General features: G+C 30.8%; 1 protein-coding gene across 4 annotated transcripts in view; it reads right to left on the bottom strand.

The window, feature by feature from the left end:
- The window catches only part of LOC142319058 (putative methyltransferase DDB_G0268948), an 80,889-nt gene that overhangs the window by 33,455 nt on the left and 30,771 nt on the right, over nucleotides 1–16,663 (bottom strand). The window contains exons 1-2 of one of the 4 annotated variants that reach the window (XR_012755100.1): nucleotides 13,390–13,697; nucleotides 62–228 (exon numbers count right to left, since the gene is read on the bottom strand). Coding sequence is in view for 3 of the 4 variants with exons in the window: in XM_075355910.1 (XP_075212025.1) it covers nucleotides 62–169 (108 nt within the window). In the remaining variant the exon portion in view is untranslated. Of the gene's footprint in view, nucleotides 1–61; nucleotides 229–13,389; nucleotides 13,698–16,663 lie in introns of those variants that run through there. The other 3 variants (XM_075355912.1, XM_075355910.1, XM_075355911.1) reach the window with 3 other exon arrangements.

Below are 16,663 nucleotides of genomic sequence, written 5' to 3'. Positions count from 1 at the left end.
AATACTGTTTAGACAACCTGATACATATCATTGATGAAAATATTAGCTGAAAAAATGTTACCTTTTCTTTTAAGAAATTAATAATTCTGCTTACAAGTTCCTGTGGTGGGGACGGTCTAAATTTGTTATACAGTTCTGCCTGACACTGTGATGTTAAATAAGTCTCCATCGTGATTTTGAAATAACACTATTAGTCACTATAAACAGATATTCTATCAACTTTTAAATCTGCAAAAGTACAAATGGGAAAATTAATATTATAAAAAGTTCATTATACTAAACAGTAAAAAATACCACAAAAAAATAATTTTATTTAAATATTACTAAATAAAAAAAACTAATAATAGTGCATTCAGGTCATATAAGTTTCAATATGTTAGTCTCCAGACACAGGTTTAAGAACAGCCACTGTTCTCAGTCAATTAACAGAAGCTGATTATGAAATCAATCGGTTGATAGACAAAATAACGGGTGATTCAAAGAAACAGGACATTTTGAAAATTGTGTTGGTAGCCGTGGGCGATTGTTACCACTTGATAAGTGGCGCCAGCCACTCTAACCTAACCTGCCATTTAGTTGTCTTGGATCCTTGGAGTGGTGCGCAACGTTCATTTGCTATTAAATCGTTTTACAAAAACAATGACAGTGTGGAGGGAGCGCGTAGAGAATTTCGCCGTCATTTTAATCTGGGACGGCACGACCGTGTTCCCTCAGCGTGTGCAATTAAAACATGGATATCTAATTTTGAGGAAACTGGTTCGGCAATGAAAAAGAAACCTCCAGGCCGTGAGCGAACCCTCCGTACACCACAGAATGTTCAAGCTTTACAAGATGCTGTCACACGAAGTCCACATCGGTCAATCCGTCGTCTCTCAGCATCTTTACAATCGCATAGTTCAAGTGTTCGAAGAATGTTAGTGAAGGACTTGCAATACCATCCATACAAATTGCAGATCGTCCAGGAACTGAAACCGAACGATGCAGTTGTGCGAGCACAATTCTGTAATGTAATGCTTCAGAAGATAAATGATAACAAAGAGTTTGTTCACGAACTGTGGATGTCAGACGAAGCGCATTTCCACCTCAGTGGATTTGTTAACAAGCAAAATTTCAGATACTGGGCACAAGAAAATCCTACGTAGCTACACCAGCGTCCGTTACACAGCTAGAAAGTGACGGTGTGGTGTGCTTTCTTACGGTGTTAGAGGTCCTTATTTTTTTGAGGATGAAACGGTCTTGCGATTACAGTGACGTCGGCTCGTTACGTAGCCATGCTTGAAACCTTTGTTGTGGAACAACAAAAGAAATTTCCACCAATTCTTAACACAGCCTGGTTTCAACAAGACGGAGCAACGTCACATACTGCACGAATATTGATGGCAGCTGTACGCCGATTGTTTGGACAATGTATCATTTCACGAAATGGTGACATTAGATGGCCTCCCAGATCGCCTGATCTCTCAGCTTGCGATTACTTTTTGTAGGGTCACCTTAAAAGCAAAGTGTTCCACAGTAGACTTGCTACAACGGAAGAACTGAAGGCAAAGATCCGAGAAGCAATTCCAGAAATTCCAGTTGAGATGTTACGTCAAACCATGAACAATTTAACGAAGAGACTTCGTGAGTGTTTACGTAGAAGAGGAGGTCACCTGGAAGATGTCATCTTTAAAAAATAAACTAAAATGTATGTATCCTAAAATGGCAACATTTTTACAATTACAAGAAATAAAATTAATTTTCTAAAAAAAATTTTTATTAACGTTATTTAATTTTTTAAATTTCCCGTTTCTTTGAATCACTCTGTTTAATTATCAAAATATATAAAACAATCTATAAAATCGATTAAAATGTGTTACTAGTTGTATGTTCTCAAATTGGACACCTTGACATGGGAGCAACCATCTTTGTAAACACAACCGATCGGTTATGATCTTCAATTCAACTAGAAAATTTTAATTGGACTAATGTTATCTGATAATTAAATATAAATGTTATTTTACAAGGAATGGTGCATTTACTTCCATCCGAACTTTTAATCTGTGAATAGTCATATAATAAATTAATCTAACCGATGACATCCACAGATTTAATACAGCTATCAGAAGGCTGTTACAGAGCTTATTATCTGTACCTATAAAGCAACTTGTCCTGATTGATTGACTGATTCATCAACGTCCAACAAAAACTACCAAAGATTAAGTGATGAAAATTTATATACATGTTCTTATGTGTAAGCGCACATTAAAAAAGAATTTTTTGAAATTCTATGTTTAAAGGGTTAAATGGAATAAGGATGACATTTATTATTTTATGAATTTCTCAGTAGCAAATGAAGGCATCAACTTAATTTTTGGTGTATGTAATCTTAATGTGAATATTTAAAAAGCAATTTCTAGATTTTTTGAAATTCGGAGTTTAAAAGGGTTAAAATAGAGTTTGAATTTTTTTTAAACCTGGCTATTTTTTTTTTTCAGTAACAAATATAGATAGATATTTACTTGATTTTTGGTTTGTGTAATTTTCTTGATTTTTCGAAATTCGACTTTGAAAGGGGTGAAGAAAAGTAAAAAAATTGGAAGAATGATAGAAAATTTTTACCATTCCCGACTATACAAAAGAGATATTCATTAGATTGGAGCTTGCAAATATTTTTCAGATAAATATTTAAAAAACATTTTCTAGTGTTTTAGAATTTAACATTTCTAAGGGGTGCGACGGTATACGACACGGCGGCTCAATCAACACGACGGCCACTGTTACGTCAATTTATGTGCGACGCGACTGGCTGCACCTGCTTCAGATTACTTGACTAAAAAACTAAATAAAAGTAATTAAATTTTTTTTTTTTTAAATAAATGATAAACGAGTATAGAGGGTGTCTTCCCTACGGGTGCTTATATTGCTCAAATTGAGTTTGTAGAGATTGCATTATGTAGAGGATTAGTTTTGTTGCAGCATCCATATATTGTGTACAGTGATCTGCCGGGTTTTTGTCGTTGGAAGAGGTTCTACTGTGTTCTGAAAGCATGCTCGCTATTTTGTGCAGAAGGAAACTTGATTGTGTTTTTATTCGACAGCTCTCAAATAATCATTATGTCGTCCGTGTGGATGTTCAGACTTGCATTTGTATGTTGTTAGTTCATATTTCCAGCAAAGAGATCCTGCTGATCGTCATGTTGGGGTCTGGGATAAAATTCTACGATTCTCTAGCACCGGTCCAATCCTTATAGGTGCGAATGTGAATGCTAAGGCACTCTTGTGGCATAGCGGATTCACCGATTTTGTCGGTGAATTAACAGAGACCCCAGTATGATTTACAGGTATACCTGATTAGTTGCCCACCTACGTAGGTATGGTGGTAGATGGGCGTCGATTGTTTGGTAGAAGGAACATCGATGTTACCGTTAGTAGGTTTATCCCTGCCTGTGTTTGTAATTGGAAGGTAGTTGATGATTGCTCAAGAGATCATCGATTGATTGTCTATGAGATTGCTATTGGCTTGAGTGAATGCTACAGATGTAACGTTCCGGTTCAGCAGGACCCTGCTGAACGTTTTTTCATTGAATCGGATCGTTTTTTATTGTTTTATTGGCTTTTTTTACTGGACTGTACGACGGATATTGTGATTGGTTTATCGGAAGTATTTTTTATAACCTATGAGTTTTTTGGTTAATGGACTGATTTTTTATATCGATTTTTTTAAATATTACTTTTGGGTAATAAGGGCTAAAGTCGTCTGTTGCTAGCCTTGCGTGCTTGCGCGGGTGGATTAGTTGTATATGAATTTGGAGGACAACGGTAGTTGTTATCTATTGATAACATCGTTTGCGTTTGAAATTTACAATTTAAATTTAAATTTATCTGATAAGCAAATAAAATTAATTTTTAATTTTATTTTCCATATTTTGGTGGTAAACGTTATCTGAGTGATAGCTTTGGTTAGTAGCTTGATTAAATAAGCTACATTTACTGACGTCATAATAGAATTAAATTTCTACAATCATTATTTTTATTTTATTTTATTTTTTAATTTAATTATATTAAATTATATTATAATTTAATTCTAAAAGTACAATCTGGTCCGAGTGGAATTTTCACGGACCGATCTATCAGTATGGAGGAATCTCCAGAAAAGGTGATTGAGTCCGCAATAGAGCTTGAGTCCGGTCAGGCCTCTACCAGTAACCCGCCGGGTTGGTCTAGTGGTGAATGCGTCTTCCCAAATCAGTTGATTTGGAAATCGAGAGTTCCAGCGTTCAAGTCCTAGTAAAGCCAGTTATTTTTACACGGATTTGAATACTAGATCGTGGATACCGGTGTTCTTTGGTGGTTGGGTTTCAATTAACCACACATCTCAGGAACGATCGAACTGAGACTGAACAAGGCTACACTTCAATTACACTCACATATCATCCTATTCATCCTCTGAAGTATTATCTGAACGGTAGTTACCGGAGGCTAAACAGGAAAAAGAAAAAAGGTAAATGCTTGAACAGTTCCTTTTTTTTATCCGTGCAGTAGCATATCTACTCGTTTCTGACACGATCTATATATAACGTATTGTCATACACCGACCAGAATAAAAGAATTTTTCTAGTATAGTGGTAGGAAGGGGACAAAAAGGATGAAAGCGAGGCAATCCCAATAGAGGAGGAGGAGGAGGTTCCTTTTGAACTGGTGAGTCTGGTCAGCAGATTTGAACAGCTGGCGAAAGACTTGAAACAGAACATTGACAAAAACATCAAGCGAAGTATCAAAAACCTACAATCGGTTTTCAGTATAGCAGTGAAGATCTGAGGAGGGTGGTCACTGATACTTCTTTTATGTGTTTAAACAGTCTATTTAGGTATTTCTTTTATGACTGCAAATTAAGATCTAAAAACAAAGGTTAACTGTTTTGGATAATAGTTTGAAGAGAAATTATTAATTAGAGTTAATATACTGCAGCAGGTGGACGATTTTTCGACTTTTAATAAGTGCAGCTGTTACACTGACAGCAGTGTTTTTTTCAAGAATGATTCTTTAAACCGCGAACAGAGCTTATCTAGTTAAATAAATACTTGTTTTCAACAAAACTCCACTTTATTCTTAACGTAAAAGAAAAATCAGACACAAATTTCTTACAGTGTGTCTAATATTGTACGAATTGAGAGAGAGATATTTTCAAAAAAGAACTTTAACCTTGACAGAATTGGAATATTTCAATGGGAACAACTGGACTAGATTATTACTGCAAATAAGCATGGAAATACAGATCTGACTTAATTAAGGAATTTTAATTCGTGAGTGGAGAAGGAGGAGAGAGGAATTTTTATCCCATATGGATTGTGATCCCAACTGTCGCATTGTGCTTCTCATGTAGACTAACATTACTGATCGCGTGAATGGAATTCCAATAAATGACGGTAGTATATGTATTGCCAATAAATCTAAATTCTTAGGTGTTTTATTAGAAGAAAGATTCTATTGATATGACCGAATCGATTTTTTTTATGTAACAAAATCAAACTGTATACTGTAACGCTTTGAGGCGCCTTAATAAAACGTTAAGATTGTCATCATTGTTAAATATTTAAACGTACGTACATCCCGTCCAGAATATGTAATTTCTTGGGGCTCCATCAAAATATCAGAACGAGTTTTCATGATACAAAAATGGACTATTATATCATCGTATGGCGCTCCCGTAAATACGAACCTTGAAGACCGAAATTTAGAAAATTAGTTACGTTAACTTTTCGTTATGTTTGTATTTATGAATGCATAATCTTTGGTAAAAAGGATATCCACTTATTATTAAAAAAATAACAATATTCACTTTTACCAAACCGAACAACGGAACCTTCCTTTCTCCTGTTCAGCCTCCGGGAATCACAGTCAAGTATTACTTCGGAGCATGAGTGTAAGTGAAGTGTAAGTCTTGTACAGTCTCAGGTCGACCATTTCTGAGATATATGGTTAATTGAAACCCAACCACCAAAGAACACTGGTATCCGCGATCTAGTATTCAAATCCGTATAAAAGTAACTAACTGCCTTTACTAAGATTTTAACTTGGAACTTTCGACTTCGAAATCAGCTGATTTGCGAAGACTCGTTCATCACTAGACCAACCCGGTGAGTTGGACAACGGAACCTGTTTTCATGTAACTCAACACAATACTTCGGCGTACGAGAAACGACTGTATTATGCCTGTGTTGACGTTTTTCAATAAATTACCGAAGCAAAAAGTGTATAAAGTGTATAAACTGTGATCGTCATGTATTAAAATTGTGCCGACTTAAAGTCCTGTCATTATGAATGTCTCCACCGTTATGATAAAATGGGAGGGGAACGGTATGGTCAACTCACTCTATAGTTATTGTTTAGTACTTGCTTAGATAATATATCATTTTTAAATCTTGTTTGTTCATTTATTAATTTATCATTATTAAAATATATTTGGTACTTTTCTAAGTTATTGGTAACGTGTATATTATTTGAAAAATCAAGAATGTCAATAAAATTTTCTGGTTGTTATTTATAATATACTTAGCGAAATTAGATTTTTCTATTTGACCTTTTTTTATACCACTGATATGTTCTTGTATTCTAATTGAGAATGACCGATTGGTCTTGCCAAAGTATTTTAATTCACAATCTGCGCATTTTAAGCTGTAAGCCTTGTCCATCTAACTTATTACCATTTTTTATTGTGTTAGATGGATCTCTATTGTTTATATGTTTTATTATTAGTTATACGTATACAATTTTTAAACCAAATAATTTAAATATTCTGTTGAAATTTCTATAATTTATGTTATACTTGATTTTAGTATAGGTATTATTTAATTTTATGTTCTCTTTTATGAAAATGTATTTTATTCTATTGTGTAATCTATTAACTTTTTATTACATCCGTTGGTTACGGTGATATATTTAACATTACTTATTTCGGTTTTTAATTTTATATCATCATATTTTAAATATTTTAAGATTCTATATATATCAAGGTGTTAAATGTAGCGACCACAACAATTTATTAAAAATAATATAAATTTTTTAAAAATTTAAGTTCCTGAAGATGGAATTTGTTTCCCAAAGCGCTTGAACACATAAAAAATTTGTTGGTAAGTGGGTTTTATATTTTAATTCTTTATTATATAATCATACCAATGGACAATGTTTGATAAAATTATTAAAAAATAAAAGAAATTAAAAATGTTATTTAAATATCTGAATTTTCAACATCCCATTCAACGTAAATGTACTCAGTATAATTTTTAATAACGTCTTCTGAATTACGAATTACTTTACAGTAATTTTTTATATTTAATGTATTTACATTAATTTATGTTCTAATATTTTAATGATTAAAATGGACTTAATCACATCTATTTTCTTTTTTTTTATCTTGTAATTTATGTTTTTATATTTATAATTTATCTTATAATGAAGTGATCTACGTAACGTATTATAATGTACCTATCATAATAAAATATTTATTTATTATTTAATGCCTAATTTATTTTGCTTTAATAAAGTGGAACTCTAAACTCAGTTACGATACTGTTAAATTATTACGAATTAATTTAGTTTTCTCAGGGTTGAAATCAAACATTCTATTGAGATTGTGATATTCAAAACTTTCCCGACATTAATTATAATTTCATTGTTTTAAATCTCATTCATTGTTGAATAAATCGGCTTATTTCTTAAGCTGTTTTTCTATGTAATATACTATTAATCTAATGTTAAGTATGGATAAAGGATAATGTATTTCAATTATTTTCACAACTATATAGAAATTATTTTATTGCTGTTTGTTGAAACCCTTTTTTTCTTTTTATGAGCATTTTATTATTTTCAATCTGTAATAAGTTTGTACTTTGAGAACTTTTCCCGGTTAACGTAGTAATTATTTCCTTAATTTTCCTGTAACTACTCTGTTTATTCTAAGTATTTGTCGATAAAGCAACACTTCTGACGACTGTTGGTCTTGAATTCAGTCTTTATAAAGTAGATTTTTATAATATTAGTGTGTTAAATGACGCGTTTAGAGTTGAAAATGTGTTAAATGGAGATGACTTGAAGTATTATTATTCTTCTTAAATAAAATTACAGTTCACGGTTAGCCGGGGGAAAAGGAAATGAAAATGAAAAGAAAAAGGAAACGTTTACATTTGATATAACATATTGCTTAATATTTCCACGTGTGCTTATATTTTTCAGTAACACGTATTACGTCATTCTTTTTATTACTATGAATTTATAAAAAGTTCACGAATTTCGTCAATAATTGTGATAATCACTGATTATAATGTTCTGCATTCATATAGAAATCTTTTCCTTTACATTTAAACCTCCTTAATCGATATCTTTACATCTTTTTTCTTATATTACCTTTCGTCTGCTATTGTATTTCACTGAAATAAATTACGACTGCGTCGTAAAGTTTACAAATTAATTATTAATTTCACGACAGTGTGATTTCGCATACCGCACAGCAAGTTTATCGCATATGTCTTTAAAAATTATTTATCTATTTCTGCCGTATATTTAGTTTCGTTTTTAATTTATTTTTACCCGAAATGAGTTCATTTCGGGTATGAGGATTCCTGAATCCTCAGGACAGTATTAATTTTATATCTGATAAAACGTGTAAGCCGACTAAATCTATCCGGGCTACTGCGTTTAGAATTCTAAGTGAGCGGAAAACGGGGAAAAAATTGTTTATCAAAATAACCGTAAAGTTAAATACAATGACTTTGTAATGAGTGCCATAAGAAGGACATTTCACAATTATTTTATGGAAAACCAACCTCCAACCATTTCACAGGTTCTAGCAGTACAAATAACGACAGTAATCTTCCTAACTTCAGTTTAAGAACTTTTCTATCGAACAGTGAAAGATATTGGATTTGTTTTCATAAAAAGAAATCGAACATCTGTGATGATTGAACGCAATGACGTAATTTGCTGGCGGCATTAGAGACATTAAAAAAATATAAGCAAGAGGGAAGAATGAATAGTAACCAATATTGAACGCATGACGTAATTTGCTGGCGGCATTAGAGACATTAAAAAAATATAAGCAAGAGGGAAGAATGAATAGTAACCAATATTTCTATGAAACTTGGGTGCATGTAAGTCATACTTGCAATAAACTATAGCAAAATGTAACGATTAAAACACCGAAAGATGCTTTTTAGCAGGATTATCGACTAGAATGAAAACTGAAAGGACTTTGATTTGTTATAGCCTTTTGTTATGCTGGAGGAGAGGAAGGATTTCTTAAAGGCGGCAATTTAGTTTTCCTGGCCAAAAATTCAAGTACTGAGTATTATGACAAAATGCAGGGCTCATGTTTTGAAAAATTAATGATAGATAAAATGATGGCGGTACTTCACGAAGGAAGCGTTATCTTTTTGGATAATGGCCCATATTTCTCAAGGAAGAAAGAAAAGATCTCCATAACTGCTTCAAAGAAGGAATACATTAAGAAGTGGCTTACATCAAAAGGAATTGGTTATCTAGAAGACGCTTTGAAAAAAGGAACTTCATGTTGAAGTAAAAAAAGATAAACATAATTTCAAACTCGTGTCATTGGCAAATAGCCAAGGAGAAAAGAATGATCGTCTTTCATTAACTACCATATCATTGCTAACGTAATCCTATTGAGTTCGTACGCAGTTAGATTAAAAGGTTTGTGGCTAAATACAACAACATATTTAAAATTGATTACGTACCAGCACTAATAACCATGGCATTAGTTACAGTGTTTCACAATGGAAAAATAGTGCGATCACGTGAAAAAATTAGAAAATGAAATGCGGCAATCAACGTGCAAGAGACGATATAGAGCCTTTAATAATTCACTTGAACGACAAAACTGAAAGTCATGACGATGGTAATACAGATAGCGAGTGCTCAGGCATCATGCAATTACAATAAAAATTTAGCGGGCAGAAATGTTTAGGATAATTAGTGTAACACTTTTACTTTAGTTTATTCCATAAATATATATATAAAAGTTCATATAATGTTTGTATGCTAATGGAATATAAATGCGCTAAAAGTGAAAAAAAAATATTCAGTATATTTAATTAAAACAGCCACCCGGAAGTTTTTTTTTTTGAAAATTAATTAATTAAATCTAAACGAAAAAAGAATCAGGTAAATCTGCAGTCAGTGAAACCTTATGTCGCTATTAGTCTAGGTTTGTACAAATTATCTGGCAATATTTCAGATATTTTATCACATAACTGAAATTTGTAAGCCGTTTGAAAATTGATGTTTATTATGTTACAAAAAAACATGTTGAAATTATATCGATAACGTAGGTATGTGGTGGTGGTGTGATGAACTGCTAATAATTGAATACAGTGTTTTTATTTAGAATAGCAATTGTAAACTTTCGTAAGAAAGTCACGGAATATGCTATTCCGTAGTCAACTAAACGTGTCATTGAGTATATAATATTGTAATACACTCAATCTTTTTTGTAAACAATAATGTTGTTTTAATTACCATAATTAAATTCACTGCTTCTGTATTAAAGTTTTTTCTGTTAAATATTACTCAAACTTATTTAAAAAATTTCTCAACAATTTTATTCTGCTCTGTACAATATTGTATTTAAATATAGTATTAAGGATCTAATATTGCATGTTAGTAAGCGTTAGTAAATTCAAACCAACTCCCCCGACGGTCAATAACCACGGCTGGGTACAACTGGCTGAAACCGTAACTATCTGGCTTAAGGCAATTACAGTTTACAGGATTTTTTTATTTATAAATCACAACGTTTATCGATCTATTTTTTTTTCTTATTAATAAAGGCTGTAATCACCGCATCCTAGATCAATCTAATAGACGAAAAAGAGTAATTTACTTCTTTTTTTTTTAAATGATTTTTAATCAATAAAATATCCGAGATATTCATCTTAATCGCATAAGATGGTGTACGATCGATGTAAAACTTCCAAGAGTTTGCTCAATTGATTAGCCGTTACATAAGCAATCTTACAGGACGTTTTTGCGATCTAGTCTTTGAAGTTGCATTTTTTATTAAAAAAATTCGGGGGACAAGAAAGAAGCATTTTAAACATTTTTTTTGAATTACCCTTTTGCATAGTAGATAAAAAATGCTACCCAGAGGAATACCATGGTTTAATGTGATAAAAAGGAGGTTACTATTAATGTAATAAAAAACACTTCAAATGACCAGTATTCGAAGTGTATGTCCAACTGATTAATGAACATAATGTGAATCAAGATGAATATCGAGGTTTTAAGGCTACGTAATATTTCTCAAGATTCACGTACATTGATTAATTATACGTGAAATGAAAGAGCAACTCAAACAGTTTTAGCTGTGTGCAAGCTCTAAAGGATACAGATTATGGTTTTCGAGTTAGCTTCGAAAATGAAATAATGCATCGTGACGATTAAGACTTTCTTTATCGTGTCGCATTCAGTGACGAATCAATATTTCATGTTAATGAAAAAATAAACACTCATTATGTGCGTATCTGGGGATCAGAAAATCCACGCGAAATATTGCATTGTAAACGAGACTCCCAAAAACTGAATGTTTTTTGTGCCGTATCCTGACGGCAAGTTTACGGGCCGTTCTTTTTCGCGGAAGCAAGTGTGTCTGGAATGAACTATCTTGATATGCTAAAACTTCGGATCTTTCCTTAAATGTAATACGAACCACACAACTTCATTTGGCAACAAAATCGTGCGCCTCCTCACTGGCACCGGTTGAATAAAATTCTCCCCGACCGCAGGATCGGTCGCCGGGGACCAGACGATAGGGCTTGTTTGCCGTGGCCTCCACGTTCACCAGGTCTGACCCCGTGCGATTTTTTTCTTTATAAAGGAATAGTAATCGTTTATAAAGGATCAAGTGTGTGTGCCACCGTTACCGGATGACCTACCCGACATGAGACACCGGATTGAAACAGCTGTCGCATCAATTACTCCAGACTTACTGATTAAAATATGATATGAACTCTCCTATCGGCTGGATGTGTGCAGTGTGAAGAATAGTGCTCACATTGATTACTTATAAGAAAAACTGTTTGAGTCGGTCTTTCATTCCATGTATAATTTATCAAAGTAAGTAAAAACTTAACAGATATTACATGATTTTAAAATCCCGATATTCATTTTGAAACACATATATTCATTTTTGTATTTTGGAATGTTTCAACAAAAAAAATTTAATTTTTTTTAATTACTTCATCATAACATACATCATATCTCTGGTAAAATATCATTTAAAAAATATATCTAAATAAGTAAAAAATAATTTTCTCATCGTGATTTTTTTCATAAATTTAAATTCCCCTCTAATGAAACTTCCTCCCTAATCCCCCTAATGAAAATTACCATATAAAGATTTCCTGTTAGCAGGTTAAATAATCTTAAAATACACACAGGATCGCGCGCGCGCGCGCACGCGCACACACGAAACGCAGAATTTTATAAAAATTATTTCAAAATTTTGGATTCTAGGGCCTCACAACAATGAGATATTAAAAAATATGTGAGGAAACATATTTTGATCAAATACATATTTTTGTTCCGTTATGTACTGTAACAACCATGAAATAATCATATTTATGTACTTAAGATAAAATAAAAAATTATTTAAGTTTTTAAATATTTTCTTCAAGTGCTGCTTTTATTAATTAATTTATTTTTAACTTAGTGCTGATAATTAATATTATCAAAATTAAAACAACAAATTATAATTTCTTCGTGCTTAATCTAGTATAGTTAAATCATACTTTAAATATCAAAACGCTTAAAACAAAATACTGTTCAACTGAGTGAATTTAAATAAATTAAAATTAAACAAATGGTACTACGTATTATAACGGTGCCACTATGGTTTATTTTATGAATATAATTTAACCAAACTTAACCTACGCTCGCTTCGCTCGCTAACCTTGACTAATTAACACATTAATGTTTTGAGTATTTAAATAATAAATTCAGTAATTATTGCAGTTATTTATTATTTAAATAATCAAAACATTACTGTTAATCAGTCAAGGTTAGCGAGCGTACGTTAATTTCGGTTACTTTATATATATATATATATATATATATATATATATATATATATATATATATATATATATAATTATAAGAGGATGGGCGTATAAAGGATTTTGTTCCATTATATTTATAAAACAAATAAATATTATATATAACCTTCCAACTACAGTGGAATACTCCGTTATAATACATAAGTATCCAATAAATAATATACTATAAAATCAAGCTTAGATTTCTTGATAACAATATCATTTAGAAATGACTAACTAACAATATTAAGATGAAAAAGCTATGTTTTTTAAATAATAAAAATAAAGACATAATAAAATAACTTACCGTACAAGTAATAACAAAAAACATTAAAATTTTATATAAACAGATCAAATTTTTCGATAAAAACTTCACAATGAATATTAAATGAATGACACACTAACTATTATTAAAAAGAAACAAATAGTTATGAATATCAATGAGACAGGCTTCTTCTGTATGTATTACACTGGAATGTATTGTACATCCCCACCACAAACATATACTGCTTATCAACTAAAAATAAAACAACCTACGACAAAAAGCACTCATACTTGATGAAAGCAGACACTTTCATCATGAAATACACAATTAATTATAAAATAAAATAAAGTGATAAAAGATTAAATAGAAGATGAGAAGTTAAGGTACTGCGTACATCCTCATTACATATAATGCCGAACTAATTAAGTCATTTATCTTCTTTAGTCAAATTTTCCCAGAGTACAGAGATGTTCATAACACATTGTTTTACGACAGAAGATGGTAAATTTGAAAATTTTGGAGAAAATCTTGGCAAAAAATCTAAAGTAATATTATTATCTTGATACTTTTTCTCGTTTCTCAGACCATCAATTTTCAGTGATAATTTTACAAAACATTGTTTTTCAAATTTAATAGATTTCTGATCGTTTTATCACAAAATACATTACTCTTCAATATGCCCTTTCAGTAACTGAAATATGCAGCGCAAAGTATTAAATATTTACTATATTCCCAATCTGCATATCAAGCGATAACGTTTTTCACTACATATTACGAGGTATAAAGTTGTCAGAGACGGCAAATCTTTAATCCTGTAGGAATTTAATATTTGCCTACAAAGTCACGGATGTATACACAAATGAATACTTTCGTACACAAATGGAGTTATAATGTTTTCCCCGTGCAATTTTACTACTAGATTAAATTTTAAAACTTTGATTAACGAATACTGTCAGCAGAGTATTTTAAAAATATATTGGTAAATCTTTAGCTACGTGCAAGATTTAACAACGTCTCAATTACAGTAAACTACCTTATTTTCCAGAATTGTTGTGTTTTGTCCTATTTTTTTTAGGTAGTGTATTGGGTAATCTAAAAAAATTACAATGAAATTGTAAACCGTACGGTAAGAGTCTCGCAGATATCATTTCTTCGCTCAAAACACAAAAACTTCTGTAATAGAAATAAAACTGTTTTTAACAAAATGATACTTATAACAAAAAAAGATAAGACAACGCACATTTCTATTATCAAAATCCGTTTTAGAATTTAGAATTTAAAAAAAAATGCAAGTTAAATATATGTAATAGACAATAGATATACAATAATAGATAATAATAAAAAATGTTTAAGCGTTCCATATAATAAGCATAAAATAGAAAAATTGTTACAAAATTCTTACCGGCCCGATTTCATTTATTAAACAATAAATAATCCTAAGAATTGTATTATTTTTGTAAATAAGATATATGATACTCGTATGTATTACAAATAAATGAAATTGGGCCGGTAAGAATTTTGTAACAATTTTTTATATTTTTTTGCTAATAATATGGAACGCTTAAACATTGTTTATTTCTATTATTGTATACCTATTGTCTATTTAATATGTATTTATTTCTTAACAAAATTCTAAATTAATAACGGATTTTGAATTGAAATTTTGGTTGTCTTACCTTTTTTGATATCAGTATCATTTTGTTAAAAACAATTTTATTTATATTACATAAATTTTTGTTTTTTGAGCGAAGAAATGATATCTGCGAGACTTTTACCGTACGGTTTACAATTTCATTGTAATTTTTTTGGACATCATTGGTCTAAGAACTGAAAGGTCTTGAGAAATTCAAAATTAATTGCTGGTAAGGTGGAGTTGTACTTAATATTTAATCATTTATTAACATATCAGCGGTAACCATGTTTGAGAAATTATTTATTTTGTAGTGTATCTATTTAGTCGGTCGCAAAGAAATACGTTTAACAAATCAAATTACTTAATAAATAAGTTCGTTTTTCACATTACACCTTCTTTACGATTAAAATATATATTATATAATTTATTTTACATTTATTATAGATTTTATATTTATATACCTTAAATCTTCGATTTGTTCATGGTAATTTAAATAAAGTGGATAAAGAGAAGTAATAAACGAAAGAGCTGATAGCACATAAAAATATTTTTTTTTGTAAAAGTCAAAATTATTTTTTCCGCGACTAGTGATTTTCTGTACAAATTGCTCCTCCGAATTGAATACTAGTGCATGTATAATATTTACTATACCTTAAAATCAAATTTAATATATTAAATTTTAAATTACGTATATGTCAAAATAGGTAAGGTAGATTAGGTTAGTAAATAATGTTTACACTCTTGTTCAGCACACGTATCACAATTACAATTACAACATGGAAAATTTATTTTTCTTCAAAAAATTTATCAACTTTTAAAATTCTTAACTTCATTTTCAGGATTATTAAAACGCAGATGCCGCAAATCTCTAGTTTTTCAAAGAAACTTTTATTTTGTGTACACTCGTATCGAAAATCACAAGGTAAAGAACGTGGTAGTCGGTCGTCAGTAGTACTTCTTATCAAACTGTAGTCGTGTTCTCTCCCTCCAGATTATTTTTAATGTAAAAACAGTTTGCTTATCATGAACTCATAATTATTATTTATGTTGACAGTATTACGATAAAATCAAGCCTTAGCTGCGTATGTAGGTAAATTACAGTCATTTCAGTAACCCTAATTACATTTTCCTGATTGTTTACTTCAACTTTTTAATTGTTTCCGTTGCATTACACACATTAACATATACGGCTAGTAGTTGCCTTTTACTAGAAATTAAGTTTCGTATTTATTATTTGTTTTAAAAATAATTTTTCTTTTTTTTAACGTCTTCTAAATCCTCTTTATTAATTACAGAATTGGCTCTTTACTTTTACAACATTTCTGATGATTATTGTTAAAGAAACATTAGTAAATGATTTTTTCAATGTGTTAAAAAAAATTCTACGAAATATATTTTATCCCATTTTATAAAACGAAAAAAATTAAAACTTAATAGAAAATTATATGCCACATTTTTTCATCCATTAATTAGAACAAATTATTAGCAGTATTTTAAGTATTAAACATGTTCTATTAAACAGTTTCTTGATCTTTTATTATTGGTATTTCAGAAATCTCTTTAAAAAATTAAAATGGTAGGCCACAAAAGAACGTAAAGATGTCTTTAATAAACTAAAATATCTTCACAAAATTCTAGAAATGATTACGGGTATCGCACAGATAAGATATTTTCCCTGTAAGT

The sequence above is a fragment of the Lycorma delicatula genome, chromosome 2 (assembly GCF_047948215.1).
Source record: "Lycorma delicatula isolate Av1 chromosome 2, ASM4794821v1, whole genome shotgun sequence".
NCBI classification, from domain to species: domain Eukaryota; kingdom Metazoa; phylum Arthropoda; class Insecta; order Hemiptera; family Fulgoridae; genus Lycorma; species Lycorma delicatula.
Note: the sequence above shows the minus strand (reverse complement) of the source record. Positions and strands in the feature narration are given on the sequence as shown.